The following is a 17,542-nucleotide window of genomic DNA, read 5'->3' as shown; positions in this document are numbered from 1 at the left end:
TTACAAATTAACCCATTCCACTCTATTAAACATTACCAAAACTAATCCTCCAATCCCTGTCAAAAAAGGCCCTCATTAAAAATCACCAGAGATAACAGGCCATTATTTTAATGGCAATCAGATAAAACCAATTTTTGTATTTTTATTTCTTTCCATCAATGATCTTTAAGTCTCACCAATAAAATTTCAACATCTACTTTAGAGCATCTTTGTCTCTTCTCTCAGAATTCTTGTCATCTTTATTAAAATCCTTTTGCAGTTCCACTGAAACAGCTTCAGGAAATTCCACAAAGTCCAATGTAAAAAATAATGCATATCCTTCTTTTGGTTTATTATTTATGTATCTTTTTGAATTTTTAATTCATAATTCAATTTCATTTGTAAATCCAGTATTTCCATCCCTTTCTTATAAGGTGTAGTTTTTAAATCCCCTTAAAGTCTATTTCAATTTCATTCAGTAGAGTTTCTTCCTTTTCAATAGTATCTTTTGGTTCCATTATAAAGTTAATAGCTCTTCTTGGACCCAAGCATAACATTTCCATTAAAATTTCCCTTAAAACCATCTAAACGTTTTTATTTTGTAACCCAGTCACTCTTCTTAATCTCTTTATAAGACTGGTTTGAAAAGAAGGATTGTTAAGTGTTTAATGGTACAGTTTTGAGGTCTTGCATTTTAATAGAACAGTACTGGCATCCAGTGGCCTTTTTTATTAACAGCATGCATATGATAAATCTAGTATTGCAGATTGAAACTAAACTGGGGCCAGGGACATAATATAAAGTTAAGAGAATATGATTCTTTTGGAGCTCTAATATCTTGCAAGAGCTTCATTTTCAGTAATTTACAGAGGAAACCTTTTGGTTCACACTCATTGTGGTGGGAAAAACTGAAGCTTGTATTTTGCCATATATATCTGTGCCTATTGGAGCTTCTTTTTGATCTGAAAGAAATTATGGAGTTTGATATCATGTATTAGATTAGTGATCTGGAAGATAAGAATTAATTACTTATTTATGAACTGAAGCAGAATGTGCTTTTAAGTTATGTATTTAATGCATGTTGCATTTAAATACTATTAATTGACAGTATAGCTTCATCTTTACTGATTTTTTTGTTTAATCTGGTTTTTGATTTGCAGTAAAATACACTTGAACTTTATATTCCTAAATATGGAAATATAAATTTGAAATAAAATTTTGGAATTAATTATAAAAAATCCTTCCCATAGGAAAACAGTTTTGAATTCTTTAAAAAACATAATGAGATAAGGCTTTAAAAACTCATAGACAATAAGGAACTACACGGAACTAAAGATTACAATTAAAGAATAATAATACTCAAACTCACAAATGCAGAATGAAGCAAAATATTTTAACATTGGACATATTGAAGGTTATTTTTGAACAATGGAGTCAGAAATTAATTTTAAGAGGCTTTGCTTCTATAGAAGGATTGTGTTTAAAAGATGCTAGAGATAAGGAAAAAGTGTTACCTGACATGATTGAGATTGATGTGAAAGTGGATTTAAAAATAAAAGGATATAAGAACGATATGAAAAAAGATATTACACTGAACATACAAAAGAAATCAGCTGATATTTTAAAAATTAAAAGGCATGTACAAATAACAACCGAGAAAATCACTTGAATAATTTTCCTATATTGGAATTACAAAAGAAGTTTGTTAAAGCTTTGAAGAATTTTGTGAAAATGGACAGAGAAAAAAATTAAGATATTATGTTATTTAAAGGGACTAAAGATCAAGATTTCTATTTATGACTATTGCAGTGTCCAGGGTCATGTAATCACTTTTTGCAACCTTCTGACAAAGCAGAGTCAATGGGAAAGCCAGATTCTAATGTTACTAATTTAACATCTGTAGTAATTCCTTTAATAATTGTGACAAGAAAGATAGCAAAATGTGGCAAAATTCGCCTAGCAACAGAAATTTTAGGCTCAATTGTGGTCGTAAATCAAGAACTACCTTTCAGCTTTTGATAAGCATCTGGTTGACTGTCATGGAAGAGTTTAATTAATAATAATAACAATAAAAACATACTGGATGAACGGCATGGTGGCTTAGTTGTGAAGGCGCTCGCCTCCCACTTGGAAGGTTGAGAGTTCAATCCTAGATAGCGGCAGATGTTTCTCAGCTAGAGAACAAAGAAAAAATATATCTGTGAACACCATGTAGGCATCAGGAAGGACATCTGGCCAGTAAATACTCAGCTTCCTCCAATTGCCCTGACTCTACCCCGAATTAAGGGACTACAGGGTCATAAAAAGAAAAAAAATAACAGAATACTGGACAAGATAAGGCTTTGCTCTTCTTACATTCTTGCCATTTTAATTTGCAATACAATTATCATGTATTAGTTAGCAATACATGATAAAAATAAATTGGTTTGATAAATGACTTTTTCTTAAAAGTTTTGCTAACTAATGTATATGTTGTTGTTTTGTCTTGTAGAAGTGCAAGACTTTGTTAATATTACATGGAAAGATCCTTGTGTATCATGGAGGAGACATTATGGAAGTGCTGGAGTAAATGAAACTTATCAAGTTCGTGAGACATTTGATATCTTCTGCCTTTGAAAGATAAAATTGTCTTTGTTATTTAGTACAGGCAGTCTGTCTTCTGTAGGTATGAGTGGATAAACATTTATTAAAATGCTAGTAATAAAGGGAAGAAATTTTTGAAATAAAATTATTTAGATGGCTATGATTTTCTCTAGCTGGGTAATGGATAGCATTGTTCTGGATTCATTGTAAACTTTCTGGAGACAATTGTATTTGTACTTCTAAATGGGGAGGCTTTGGTAAAACAAAACCATTTTTAATGTAGATTTACTATCTTGCTCTAGTTTTTTGCTGTCTTCAGCATTATAAAATATATATTTACACTATAAAACCCTTTAATTTTTTTATTTTGGGGGGGGCAATTTAATTGTCATGCCCTCCCAGAGGATAATAATGTGGACATGGTGAGCCAATTTGCTGTGGCCAACTCACCACAGCCAACTTGCCACACAACTTGCCGCAGGACAACTCCCTGTGGGACAAGAGTTACACTAATATCAAAGAAAAGGTTGAATAGAATCATTAAAGAAAGGATGCAAAAAGAGAGACAGAATGAAATGTAAATAACAAAAATTAATTTTTTAAAAAATTTTAAATAATTAAATCGAATTGTTGTCCCATGGCGAGTTGGCCGTGGCAAGTTGGCCCGCAGAAAGTTGGCTGTGGTGAGTTGGCCGTGGTGAGTTGGCCGTGATGAATTGGCTGTGGTGAGTTAGCTGTGGTGAGTTGGCCACAGCGAGTTGTCCCATTCCGTGGTGAGAGGGTTCAATGTCATGAAGGTAGCTCTGGGAGTGATGCAGGAGTATGAGCTTCTGACACAATTACCGTTGCTTGTAGGATCAAAAAGCAAATCTATAGTGGGCTTTTGGGCAGATGATGTGAAAATAGTGACTATGCTTGACAAGGCTGAGAGAATTTGAGAAAGGGGAAGATAGCAGATGGATGGGGTTAAGCAGATTACAGAAAGAGATGGTGAGCGTTCATCCATGTATGTACCAAAAGTTGAGCCAAGTCAGTGTCATGCAATTTAATCAATTGCCATAACTTTTCTCTTCAAATAACTTTGGGAACCTGTATTGTGATGCTGCTCTTGCAGAACTATAATCTCTAGAATTCTCTGGAGAGTTGGAATTGGAATTTTAAAAATATTATATTCTAGAGATAGACCGTGGAGTCTTGCGTTTTAGAATTTATTTCTCTTTTTGCTTACAGATTACTATATTGATGCTAGGAAATGAATCAAAAGAAACGACAGATATGTTGATCAAACCTCCTGCCACTGAAATGGCTGTAAATGTGTGTTTGCAGTTACGCCAACACACAAATTACACTGTGGAAATTATTGCAGACTCCATCAATTTGCGTTTACGGCTCAGAATAGCACATCCAGTAATTCATCCAGTGGTTGGTAGGTTCTGTACTTCTAGAAAATATTAACCATTAATAATAAATAGAAATTTTGCCTTAAATTATTATTGTGGAACACAAACTACTCTTCCAGATCTTATGATAATGAGAAAGAAAAGGAAGTCCCCCCCCCCAAATATTGCACTGATGTTGATACTTCTCTCAGGGGAAAAAAATGTTTGTATTGTATGGAAATGTGATTCTGAGATATATATACACTGACACAAAGTGGTTTAGAAGCAAACAGCTTGGATTGAGAAGAAATCTTGAAAAATTGTGAAATTAAAGCACTATGCACAACAACAATGAAGTAATGATGTTTCAAGTTAGAACTGGAAATTGAACAAGAAGAGGTTGGTGTAAGAAATGTTACTTTAAAAACAGGTAGTATTTGTATCAGGAAAAACAATATTCTGTAGGATTCAGAGGGGGGGAAAAAAGCATGTCAAATACTGTATCAAAATATACATTAGTTTAGAAAATAGCCTGCTGAAGTAATAAAAGGATATAAAGTCATAGAAAGGCTGAGAAAACCATAGAACAAAAGAGCAAATAAGACTGGAGAATAAGTGTGCTGTACGTAGTGTTTAGTGACAGGAAGGGCAGTTTCTTTTGATCCAAAAGTAATCAGGCAAGATAAGCAGCCAATAGGGAATGTCTTGGTTAGAATCTTCGGAATTATATTTCAGTAACATATTCTCTGCACTGCAGTGTTTTGATCTGAAAAGACCTATGAAAAACAAGGAGAAGAGTATTTATAATTTACTAGTTGTTTTGGCCCCAGGTCTTTGCTTTTAATTTAATTTAATTTAATTAATTCAATTTATATGCTGCCCCTCTCCGAAGACTCAGGGCGGCTCACAATACATTTTAAAAAATCATTATAAAAAAACATTTAAAAATTAAAAACATTAAAAACATTAAAATTAAAATTTATATATAAATTCAATATCTTTATTAATAAATAATTCCAATAAAAATAAGATTTGTAAGTATTTAATTCAGTGTCTTCCACTTCCTTTTTCCTTTCCAGAAAAGACAGTATTCAACAATATCTCCATATTTAATGACACCTGTATTAAATGGCAGAGAGTCCCAGGAAGAAGGCAGTCTGAGGAAACCTACCTAGTAAGTTAGGCACAGTTGTAATTGAATGGAAAGTAATGGAAGAGCTTTGAGAAATACTTTTTTCATGTTTCTGTGGATGGTCAAGTTTCGAGAGTGACGTTGTTGTGTGAAACACACAGGCTGACCCATTATCTCTTCAAATTCATAGGCTTTGTTGATTTTGGTAGCTCTTTAGCTGCCTCTTCAGAAACCGAAGTGGAACTAGGTAGTCCTTGACATACGATTGCAATGGAGCCTGCCCATTACGGTTGTATGTTGTTACAATCATAAATTGGATTGTCCAATTTTATGATCTTTTTTGCAGTGGTGGTTAAGTTAACACAACAGTCATTAAGCAAACCATCACTATGGTGTGATTTAACCAAAAACTGGATCTGGCAAAACTCTCATACTGTAAAATGCAGTCACATGACTCCAGGATGCTGCAAACGTCCGTAAATGCCAATTACCCAAAGCGTAGTCATGTGAGGGGTGGGGGTGACCATTGAAACCAAGTCATAATTTCCTTTTTTCAGGTATGTCCAAACTTCCAACAGTTGTTATGTGACTACCCTGTTTTCCCCAAAATAAGACATCACTTGATAATAAGCCCAATCGGCTTTTGAGCGCATGGCAATAAAGCCAAGCGCTTATTTCAAGGTTCAAAAAAATATAAGACAGGATCTTATTTTCAGGAAAACACAGTAGTTATAAATTGAGAACTACCTGCAAAGGGATAGTACAGATTTATTTAAATTTATTTTCCCTGAAGTATTTTTGTCAGGTAGCATAAAATTAAAAGAATTCTGGTGCCTGTTATGAAAAACTATTACGTTATGCCTCTTCTCTTTGTAGATTGTGATAAACTGTATCAAGATTTGAATAGGCCTGTAAGCAGATGTTCTGCAGATGTTGCAGAACTACATATCCCAATAGAAGCAGCCAGCTTTAATAAACCTAAAGAACAAGCCAATTTATCTTTCGATGTACAAAAATGTGAAGTGGGGTTGGAGTCAGTGGTGGGTTCCTCCCGGTTCCACCCAGTTCCGCCGAGCCGGTAGTGGTGATGATATGACGTCGCCGAACCGGTTCTGCCCCCCCACCCCCCGCATTATTCTTACCTTTTATTTGCCCCCACCCCCAATCTATTGCTGCCTCCTGAGTCCCAGCTGATCGGCTAGAGGGAAAAAAACTGTTTAAACTCTTGCCACAGGGCTTCAAAGGGCCGCCCTACAGCTGATCAGTGTTAAAAGAAAACAAATGAGTAGACCAGTGCCTGCAAAAATAAATGGGTAGACCAGTGCCTGCAAAAATAAATGGGTAGATCGGTACAGCTCTGCAAGCAGTTAAAAGCCTGGTAGACCAGTACCTCTGCTAAATCCTAAATAATTGTCACATGACCATCAAGCCACGTCCACAAAATAAGCCACGCCCTCAGAACGGTAGTAAAAAATTTTAGAACCCACCCCTGGTTGGAGTGGACTTCCTGGATCTCATGAATGATTTGCAGATGCAGCCTTTAACTTACTCATGCACGCATATCATGGATTGTGAAGTCAATCTCTTTCTTTACTTTTTCCTCTGCCTGGTGGGCTGTTCTTGCCAGAAGTCTGAACAAATCACTTTCAAGTGTTTTGAAATAAGACTCAGTGCATGGATTATTTATCATCAAGAGCCATGGTGGCACAGTTGTTAGAACACAATATTGCAGGTTAACTCTGCCCACTGCCAGGAGTTTGATCCTGACCGGCTAAAGGTTGACTCAGCCTTCCATCCTTTCGAGGTTGGTAAAATGAGGGCACATAGATTGTTTGGGGCAATATGATGACTCTTTAAACTGCTTAGAGAGGGCTGTAAAGCACTATGAAGTGGCATATAAGTCTAAATGTTATTGCTATCTGGTTTGGCACTTTCTGTATCCTCAACCCCACCCCACCCCAATCCACCGTTACTGTATACATTTAGCCCAACTTTCCTCAATCCATACCTTCCAGATTGTTTGGAATGATCCATGTTGGCTGGGAATTGTAGTTCCAATTCACCAGGAAGCATCAGGTTAGAGAAAGCTTCTTGCCCATCATGCCCTTTTTCTCTCAAATTAGACATTTTTTCAGTACATGTATATTTAGACTGTCCATTAGTGTCATACGCACAGCATAATTCACAGTGTCAGATATGTTTAATTATGCATTTCTTGTTACAGATTCACCTAGTGGGTCTACGTTGGTATCAGAAGGAATTCAGTCATGAAATGATTCTTAACTTTACCACAGATTCTTGGAATCCAGAATTGTGCCTCAATTTATCTTCAGGCAGCAATTACACTGTAAACATCTCCACTGCTGACCTAAAGCATAGTGTCCTCATCCATTTGAGTGTCCCATTAGCAGGTAGTGCCTTGATTTACAATTTTTCTTGTTTTTTCATATCCCAAGGTTGTTCCTTCAGTATGAGAATCTATAGCAACTTCACATTCTTGAGAGCCTGGCTTCCATGTTTGATTAAATAATTTTATATACAGTCAAATTTTCAATATTTCTGCACAAATCAGACCTAAAGCATGACTTTTTCCCCTCATGAGTTATATTTTTACATAAGAAGCAATGTGGCAGATCTTAAAAAGTTAATAAAAGTGTGGGTTTATTGCTAAACCGTCCTTTCTTCAGTGGCTGTTCACTCCTTATTAATGAGCATGTTTCCCACCCAGAAAACATCCTGGGCACCCTTGTAAAGAGGACCCATTGTTCTGAATGGGTGGTTTTTTTTTTTGCAGGAAATACTAAATAAATGCCGGTTTCCAGCAAAAAAAATGTGAATCATGGGATGCTACAAACAACTATAAATGTGGACTGATTGCCAAGAACCCCAAATACCATCATATGACTGTGGGGAGAGCAGCCATTGGAACTCCAAAACTAGGCCATAAGTAGTTCTGAGATGATCTGTTGTAACTTTGAACAATTGCTAAGACACCAGTCATAGGTAAAGGACTACCTGTGCGGTTTCAAACCATATATCAGTTTTTCCCAAACTGGAGTTTTCCAGGTCTATTGGACTTCTCCTTCTAGAATTCCCATCCAAAATTATAGAAATTGAATTCGAAATTGTCTGGAAGACTACAGCTTAGGCAAACTGCTAGTGATTCAAGAGGAGTTCAGATTGGTCCAGAGGGGGAACAGAGCATTCCAGAGTTCTGCACAATATTTCATTTTTGAATCAGTGAGTTTTACTCATCCCTATCATATATCAGGTACTGAAAACAATTTAAAATTAAAATAATATTCCCCCAGGTCACTGGGAAACTCCTCAAGTGCCATCTGGAATCTTGCTGAATCCATCAGGTATATTGAATCTTTCTAGAGTGCACTAAGGATATAATTCTTAATGTATAACAGAATTAATGGTGGTCAGTAGTTCATTTGTAGGACAAGGACCAAATAATGATAACATGCATACTGGCAGCATTTTATGAAATACGGAAGGTATATAAAATATTACTGACTGCTGTCTCCCAATGACAATGTGCTGTTAAATATAATTTACATCTGTTTGGGTTTTTTAAAGCTTTGGAACAGTGAGAAAACTTCTGATCAAAGAGAAATACTCATCATTTTCCCCTTCACATAGAGTTTAAGGGTTGAGGTTTAGGGCCTGTATGAGGAGATGGGCATTTTGGGAGAATAGACAGTAGTTGCCAACAGTGCTGGCAGGCTAGGCCTTTTCAGCCAAGCGATTTTTTTTAAAAAGGCTGTAAAAAGCTTTTGGTGTAGACTAATCTCACTTTTATAAAAATCAGGCTGCATTTTCTGTTAACAATACTTTTATTCTGTGTTATTGTTGCCAGTTCTGATACAATTTGATTTTGCTGCTTGCGTGCTGTTTTGGATTCCTAATGAAGAAGAGTGTGAAATTTTAAAAAGAAAGAATGGATGAATGCTGAATGAATAATTTTTTTAAAAAAATGCTTCAATAATAAGGATTGCCTTTTTCTTTTTTTTAGATCCACCATCGCCACAAGTAGAATTCATGTCAACACGAGACTTTATACCATTATTGAGCTTTCTGAAAGCTGAAGGAAGAAATGGTCCAATCAGGTCTCTGGCTTTTACGCTACATATTTCAGACACCCAAGAATGCTTACTTCCATGTAATTGTTTTGTTTTTTTTAACGTTACTTGCTCTGATTATTTTGTTTCCTCTCCTTTCAAATATCACTGTCGTTCAAGGCAATACTAGAAGTAGTCCTCGACTTACAACCATTCATTTAGTGACCTTTCGAAATTATACCGGCACTGAAAAAAGTGACTTATGACTGGTTTTCACACTTACAACCATTGCAGCATTCCTATGATCAAATTCAGACGCTTGGCAACTGGATGTATTTTTGACAGCTGCACTGTCCCAGGGTCTCATGATCACCATTTGTAACCTTCCCAGCCAGCTTCCGACAAGCAAATGGGGAAAGCGAGATTCACTTAACATTTCAGTGATCTGCTTAACAACTGTGGCAAAAACTGGTTTAGCTCAACAGAGAGAAGCACTGTAATTTAACACCAGCTGTCTACAATTAAAGTAAGATCGAATCTCGCCAGGCTCAAGGTTGACTCAGTCTTCCATCCTTTCTAAGGTAGGTAAATTGAGGACCCAGTTTGTGGGGGCAATAAGCTGACTTTGTATGAAGTATGAAGGCTATTGCTTAACGCACTGTAAGCCGCCCTGAGTCTCCGGAGAAGGGCGGCATATAAATCAATTAAAAAAAAAAAGTCATAAAATGGGACAAAACTCACTTAACAACTGCCTTGCTTAGCAATGGAAAATTTGAGCTCCATTGTGGCCGTAAGTCGAGGACTACCTGTACATGGCAAATATGGATTTGTTCCTCTTGCATATGGATTGCACTTTAACATCCCAAAGTGCTTACTAGATCATTTTGGTTAGTTCATTCAGTTGACTCTTAAGTTTTGTTCAGAGGCAGGTAAGAAGTTTCATTTCACCATATTCAGAAACATTAGTTCTGGGAGGTTTTTGAAGATAAGGAGTACTGACGATCATTTAATTTGCATTAAGGAAGCTGTTTCTTTTGGAAAGGGAGGAAACACTTCCTAACAGTGAGAACAATTAACCAGTGGAACGGCTTCCCTTCAGAAGTTGTAGGTACTCCATCACTGGAGGTTTTTAAGAAGAGACTGGACAGCCACTTGTCTGGAATGGTATAAGGTCTCCTGCTTGAGCAGGGGGTTGGACTAGAAGACCTCCAAGGTCCCTTCTGGCTCTATTCTGATTTATTATTGTCTCTTGTGGCCAGGGCTGGAATGTGACCCCAGCAGATAAGGTAGGTCATATGTACAAAAACCATTTAATGTTGGCCACCCGAGCAACGACACTGAAAGCAACATCTTGAAGAAAGTCAGGCTAGGCCGCAAAAGTCAGTAGCAGTAAAAAAAATAGTTCTTTGTGTGACTTGATGCTTTTATCTTCTTATTTCTAGTTCTTACCAAGTGATTGTCATTCCTGGGATTCCGCTCTGCAACTTTAATTGCTATTCCTTGACCAACCTCTCCTACTTCAGCAAAGGTTCAGAATCTGATAGCTACATGACAGCTGAGTTCTCAGCCAAGAGCATTCCTGAAAACAGGTTGACCTTTGTTCTCGGAGACCGACTATATTATGGAGGATATTATAATGCTCCCTTGAAACCAAGAAAGGCATATTGTATTGTACTTAGGACTGTCAGCAAGTGGAATTGGGTAAGAAGACTGTTAAAATTCTTCCCATTCTTTTATTCCTTTTATATTTGCATTTCAGCAGATTCCTGGGCAGCTTACAGAACAGAGGTTGGCAATGAAATAAATTGAAAACAAAGGCTTTCAAACAGGACCATGCCAAAAAGAGTATAATAGTATTTAGAAGAATGCAAAACAATCGAAACAATTTATGGAAGATAAGAAAGTCTGAGAATATAGAAAGATATTTACCTGTCTCTTTTAAGATCAAGAGAGATTTCAATTAAATTGAAGTGATATTAGCTCAGGCAGCACTGCGACAGCCACAAGTCGAGGACTGGTAATAAACCTACGGTTGCAACATCATCATAACTTCAGACGGTCACTGAATGAGGCAGTTGGTAAGTGAAATAAATTATATATTTTTTTTAAAAAAATCAATAATTAGAGCATGACCACCAAATGGAGCACCAATCAAACCTTCAATCCCAGGATCCTTAAGAGTCAGAATATATTTACTGTCAGGGATATGTGGGAACAAGGGCAGGGTCGTGCTTCTCCCCCATTTTATAAGACCTCTTCCCTGTCCCCCAAAGTCAAATTCAGATAATACTGAATTGACCAGTTAGTCAACTCAATACTGATATATTGGGATATTATGTTGACCCATTTGTATTATTTCTCTATCTTGGTAAAAAAAAAAAAGTACAGAAGCACAGAGCAGGAAATATGATGCAACCTGTTTTAAGATTCCAGATGGAGGTAGTGTGTGATCAAGTACGATTGTTTCCATGGTTATTTTATACAGAAAAAAAAAAGCAGAAACTCAGGGATCAATACATTTATGACGGTACAGGTAATCTTCATTTACCAACTGCCTCATTCAGTGACTATTCGAAGTTAGGATGGTGCTACAAAAGTAAGTTTATGACCAGTTCTCATAGTGCTCTTGTGATCGCCATTCGGGCATTTTGTAACTGTTTACAATAGTCCCAGTATCTTGCAGTAACATGATCATCATTTGAGTATTTTGTGACTGGCACATTTTTACAATGGTCTTCGCACCCTGCAATCAAGATCAATTCAAATTTTCATGTTAATGAATATGCATTGTAGGCTAAGAAAAACTGCATGCCAAAACATGGAGAAATGAATATGTAAAATAGCATTTTATTGCTTTCTTTGCATATTGTGGCAGAGTGCCATGCAAAAATGTAGAAATTCTGTGAAATGCATGGAAATGTGTTTTTTTTTTTTAAACTTTTAAATTTAAGTTAGAGCCTGGTGGTGCGACAGACTAAAGCACTTTTATTAACATCAATTGCCTGCAATTACTGCAAGTTCAAATCTCACCAGGCTCAAGGTTGACTCAGCCTTCCATTCTTTCTAAGGTAGGTAAAATGAGGACCCAGATTGTGGGGGCAATAAACTGACTTTGTATAAAAATATACAAAAGTATGAAGGCTATTGCTTAACGCATTGTAAGCCGCCCTGAGTCTCCGGAGAAGGGCGGCATATAAATCAAATTAAAAAAAAAAAGTTGTGAGATTGGATAGAAAAATGTAAGATGATATATAAGAAAGTGAGGAGCACCCACATCCTAAAATGGAAAGATCTGCCTATCCTTATTGAGAATTAAGAGTTTTTTATGTATTGGAAAAAAAAAAATACATTTATGTGTCTTTTTTCCCGTCAGATGAGAACACAGTCCTGTGTAATATGGGCCCATATTAGAGGTAGGTTTTCTGCTAAAAAAATAGTGCTGGGTTGTTGAGGCAGGGAGACAAAATGATAGGGGAAAAAAAAGAAACTTGTCCAAGGATACACACAAGAGTAACTCACACGGGAACAGCTCTTTACAAAATATTTTTTTTCTTCTAAATTGTCAAGTGAAGTACTATTAATAACAGTTTGTTATCACCCCACACTGTTGCAAATCTAGATTTAAGAGATAGACACATTAACATCAATAACACCATTATAAATTTCTAAACAAGTTACATTCCTATGATTTGAGGCTGGTAAAACCCCTCCAGAAGCTGCAGAGTATGGAGCATTTTCAGGAGATAGATTAGACGGAGGGCAGGTTTATGTGCTGGTCGGCCTAATTCAAAAATCTTTTCAAGCAAATAATGAGAGAAAAAGAGAGAAAGGTGTCGGGATGAAAGGAAAAAGGATGTATTTTGTCTTCTACCTTTATCTTTGCTTGCTTCAGCCGCACTAATCATTGACATTCAATGAGACCAATTCTTTGCATTAAATGCTGAAAGGCTTGTGGAGGAAACTAGATAGCATTGGATCAAATGCATTTTGTGCCATGCGTCAGGTGTTACACAGATCCCAGGTTTAGTCTGTGGTTGCTCAGTCACGCAGTCACAATCTGTTGAGGCGTAGAGAATCTGTAAACCTTCCCATTCACTTTTCTACCTGGGTTTTCTAGATAGATGTAGCTAGAGCAGACAAGATACACAGCCTGGGTCAACAGCTGGGAGATAATTAGGAATATATGCAAATCACTAACCTCACAATCGATACAAAAGCTATGAGTGGTGCAAAGAGCCATGGAAAGATACATGCTTGGCATTACAAGACAAGATAGAAAGACTTGCACATGGATTAGAGAACAAACGAATATCAAGAGAGTAAAAGAATGGAAATGGAAATGGGCTGGTCACATAGCAAGAAGAACTGATGGCAGGTGGACCAAGGCAGTCATAGAATGGCTCCCACTTTGATAAAAAGCATCCATGAAAGAGACCTAAAAAAAGGTGGATCAATGACATCAAGTATCGCAGGGGCCATAGCAAAAGAAAGCTCAGGATCATATGTGTTGGAGACATTTATTTATCTATTTATTTTATTTATTTATTTGTCAACAAGTAAAGGAAACAAATAACACTATAGACATAGACATGGACACATGAAAAAAATTGGTACAAATAAAAGGATATAAATGGGCAAAACATAGCCATAAACACATAGAATGTTTACATATAAATGGGGACAGTAGGAACGCTGGTGCGCTTATGCACGCCCCCTTAGGGACCACTTAAGAAACATAAAAGTTCCACAGTAGACAGTTTAAGGTAAAAGATATGGGGATTAGCGAAATTTACAACAGGATCAGGTAGAGTGTTCCAGACATTTACTATTCTATTGCAGAAGTCATATTTCCTACAATCAAGTTTAGAGCCAATTACATTGAGTTTGAATCTATTGGTAGTCCTTGTGTTATTACGGTTGAAATTACTCATTTACAGATAGGACATTTTGGTATATAATCTTATGAACTAAGCATAGATCGGAACGTAGATAGCGTAGTGCAAGGCTATCCAGACCTAAAATTTCAAGCCTGGTCTTGTAGGGAATTTTATTTCGAGCAGAAGATTTGAGTACTCTTCTAGTAAAATATCTCTGCAGATGTGGAAGAGGCCTTCATCCTGCAGTGGATAGACAATGGCTAAAATGATGACATGCAAATCACTTTCAACTGAACACTGAGGCCTAGGTCTATGCAACACATTAAGTGAAAATGTGGTTTGCTAATTTAGGGTATAATGTGAAGCATAATCTTTTACAAATGATGCTTTGTAATTGAAATGTATTGAATGAGCCCAGTCAACAGAAATCTATTCTGAAAACCAGATCCCTCATCCTCAAGGATTTCCCTCTCAATCTATTAAATATGGACCATGATGTGTCACATTTAATTGGAGGAGAAGAGCTAAATTAGCCTATGGTATCCCAAAATTAGGAGTCTGGCAGCACCTTTTCTGGCACCTTTTCCTATTAAAAGGCATAGCTCACTTTGTCAGATGCTGCGGAGTGGCTCAACTGATGTAAGATTGAAATTGCAATGAGGATGAAATTGTCAGTGGGCAGATGTTTTGTGGATTGCTCGAAAAGCTTTTCTTTATTTGCACAAGTTGTAATTGAATGGTGGTTACAAATCCTGAACTTTCTTCAGAGATGAAAGTTTCATCTCTTGATGAACTTTCCTGCCCCGCTGGAAACAGTTCAGGTTTTTGACTCACTGCTGATTTTTATTTGTTTTTTGAGGTAATTGCATCTAATAATCTTTGAACATAAGAGATGACCTTCATGTCAGAACAAGGACCCTCTCAATTTAGCTTCTCTGCCCTCCTATTTTTAATAATGATTAAAGAGTTACATGCAGTACTGATTATGGTCTTTTGCTTGTACTTGACTTGTACAGCTTGTTCAGCGCAAATTGCACATCAAAGGAGATTTCTGGACAATTCTCACTGCAAAGTGTCAGAAAACAAAGAATAGTGTCTGTGTGTATTTCAAATGGTTACAGACCCTGCTTTGCTAAAGTCCTTTATTACATGTTTTACAATTGGCAAATGCTGTTTTGTTGTTTCTTTCTTTCAGATATATCATTCCCAGTGCAGCATTTGACTATGGTTATTTTAAGCTCAGTTGCTGCTATCAGTACCATCTTTTTATTATTACTCTGCCTAGCATGGTAGGTAACGTTATGTGACTTACACATTATTTAAGCTCAAAGACTAGTTATTCCTTTCACAATGAATTCAACCTGATAAGCAATAATTGATGCTGGAGATAAATTTCTCCAGCAGTTATGTAATGATTGATGCTTGGGGATCTTCAATACAATCATTTTTAATATATAATCTTTTAGAGTTAACTTTAAACCTTGTTAGCAAAAATAATCAAAAGCTGGTCTATATTTTTCTTAGAAAAATGTCCCAGGAATAGTATACTGGCAATGTCACTGATGCTTTTCACCACTCATCTATCTAGCTCTGTGATCTATCTATTGAATCTACCTATATTATATGACTACTATGAAAAACAATATAAATATTAACTGTAAACATTTAGCTATTGATTTTTCCAGTGTATTATAAAAGTATATATTCATGTAGAACTCTTTTAATAGGATCTATCTATATGTTCTACTTTTCAAAATTATTATTTGTGTGAATCTTGTAAAACCTTATCACTAGAGACATTATATTCTGCTGTTTTATAAGGGATTCAGACAGATTATATATTTGTCAACCAAACAAACATGGCAAATTTTGCTGCTGAGAAAACTAAGCTCAAAATATCTGAGTTGCTACATTTGCATTTGACTGATGATTGTCCTTGTTACTTTGTCGTATTTTCTGTATTTCTGTGTTTCAACTGGTTTAACTGGGCTTTTTCATCCTTTCCCCAATGTTTCTCCCACTCCTCTCTGCAGCAGCACATTCAACTCCAGCTGAACCGTCAAGTAAACGTGTTTTTTTTTTTGATAGACTGGATATTTATCAACTACTATCAATACTGCCCAAGAAAGCAATGCATGGTTCTGCAAATGCTTTTGTCTAATAGATACAACTCCTGATCATTTGGAAGAGAATAAAAACAAGACACAGAAATACGGAGCTATCCTTCAGTGCTCAAGAGGAAGAAACCCATATGCAAAATACCATCTCCTGCCTTCCCATTTAAAAAGGGCTTTTCATACCTTGTTTTCTTCTTGTAATTTTCAATCTTGAAGCTTGTTAGGTGCACATTTTACATCCAGAGCAAACTTGTGTGTCTTCTGTTTCAGTTCATGTTAAGACACTGAATTTATTTTTGGATGGGAAGTTACTAAATATTTTTAAATAAGAACCTTTAGTAACTCTTTAAAAATAGAACAATTATATTAGAGGCCCAAGTTAAAACCAGAAATACACATTTCTGAAAATGAGTTAAAGCTGAATTTGTTTTCCTTTGAAATCAAGAGGACTTTTCCCCTTATTTCAATAGAATCTATGCTTACTTTTGTAATTTGGATCCACTCAGTAAGTACACATTTCTACTGTGTTGTTTAATGGGACTAGGCTAAAAAGATATATATATTTTTAACCATTCTCGTAACTTCCAGAAAATTTTGCTACTTTCATAATTTGCAAAGAAGCAAAATTTGGTGTAATTTTCATTTAGCAAGAACTTTACAGTATTTTGTAGCCTCCCACACTTCCCACATTGCATTTCAAATTATGATGGAATATCTTTCAAAGGTTTGGGTTTTTTTTTTAGATTAGAAGCATGAGCACAAAGCAAGAAGAAACGGCATTCATTTTAAGACTTACAATTATTAGCTTTCAAGGATTACGGAAAGCAGTGTTGACATTGGAGAGATTGGGGCTGGCGTCTTCAGCCCTCCTGGACCTGAAGGCTTAACCCATCCATTTTAAAGCTTTAAGTGAAAAATGTAAAACTTACATTAATTTTCTCTTTAACTTGAAAATGCTAAAACTCCCCCATCAAAAATTCCATTTTGCTATTCAATTGGCACTCTGTAGCCTTGGACTGCAAATTTCTAACCCCTGGTGTTCTATGATCTGCAAAGAAAAAAAACACCATTACATTTGCTGTTCAAAAGTAAAATTGTTTCCAAAAGAAAACAAACAAAACAAAAACAAAACAAAAAAAACCAACCAAAAGAATTTTGCAAGCAAAATGCAAGAGAAAAGACAAGTTTCTTTCATGGAAGTAAACATTGGGCAAATTGGAAGATATATTTCAACACACTCTCAAATCCAGGGAACTTCTAACTCCGATGTATTTGTCTTTAGAACTTTGTTTTAAATGTAGTTTTTGACTTACGATTTTAAGAAATAATTGGTAGAAACCAGTTAAGCAGAAATGTTTACAGAACTTTGATGATCACTTGAGTATTAAAGAAAAGCATTTATTTTTCA

The 17,542-nt window shown here is 36.1% G+C and overlaps 1 protein-coding gene across 9 annotated transcripts in view; it reads left to right on the top strand.

Moving 5' to 3' along the window:
* SUSD1 (sushi domain containing 1) overlaps positions 1–17,542 on the top strand; it is a 32,061-nt gene extending 14,519 nt beyond the window's left edge. The window contains exons 7-16 of one of the 9 annotated variants that reach the window (XR_015732299.1): positions 2,471–2,562; positions 3,793–3,988; positions 5,021–5,115; positions 7,298–7,484; positions 8,385–8,435; positions 9,095–9,241; positions 10,583–10,841; positions 12,514–12,553; positions 15,213–15,306; positions 16,051–17,542. Coding sequence is in view for 6 of the 9 variants with exons in the window: in XM_034410590.3 (XP_034266481.2) it covers positions 2,471–2,562; positions 3,793–3,988; positions 5,021–5,115; positions 7,298–7,484; positions 8,385–8,435; positions 9,095–9,188; positions 10,583–10,841; positions 12,514–12,553; positions 15,213–15,306; positions 16,051–16,072 (1,130 nt within the window). In the remaining 3 variants the exon portion in view is untranslated. Of the gene's footprint in view, positions 1–2,470; positions 2,563–3,792; positions 3,989–5,020; positions 5,116–7,297; positions 7,485–8,384; positions 8,436–9,094; positions 9,722–10,582; positions 10,842–12,513; positions 12,554–15,212; positions 15,307–16,050 lie in introns of all 9 variants that reach the window. The other 8 variants (XM_034410592.2, XM_034410591.2, XM_034410590.3 and 5 more) reach the window with 8 other exon arrangements.

Source organism: Pantherophis guttatus, chromosome 2, assembly GCF_059756535.1.
Source record: "Pantherophis guttatus breed Tessera chromosome 2, ASM5975653v1, whole genome shotgun sequence".
NCBI classification, from domain to species: domain Eukaryota; kingdom Metazoa; phylum Chordata; class Lepidosauria; order Squamata; family Colubridae; genus Pantherophis; species Pantherophis guttatus.
The sequence above is the reverse complement of the archived record's forward strand: the minus strand, read 5'-3'. Positions and strand labels throughout refer to the sequence as shown.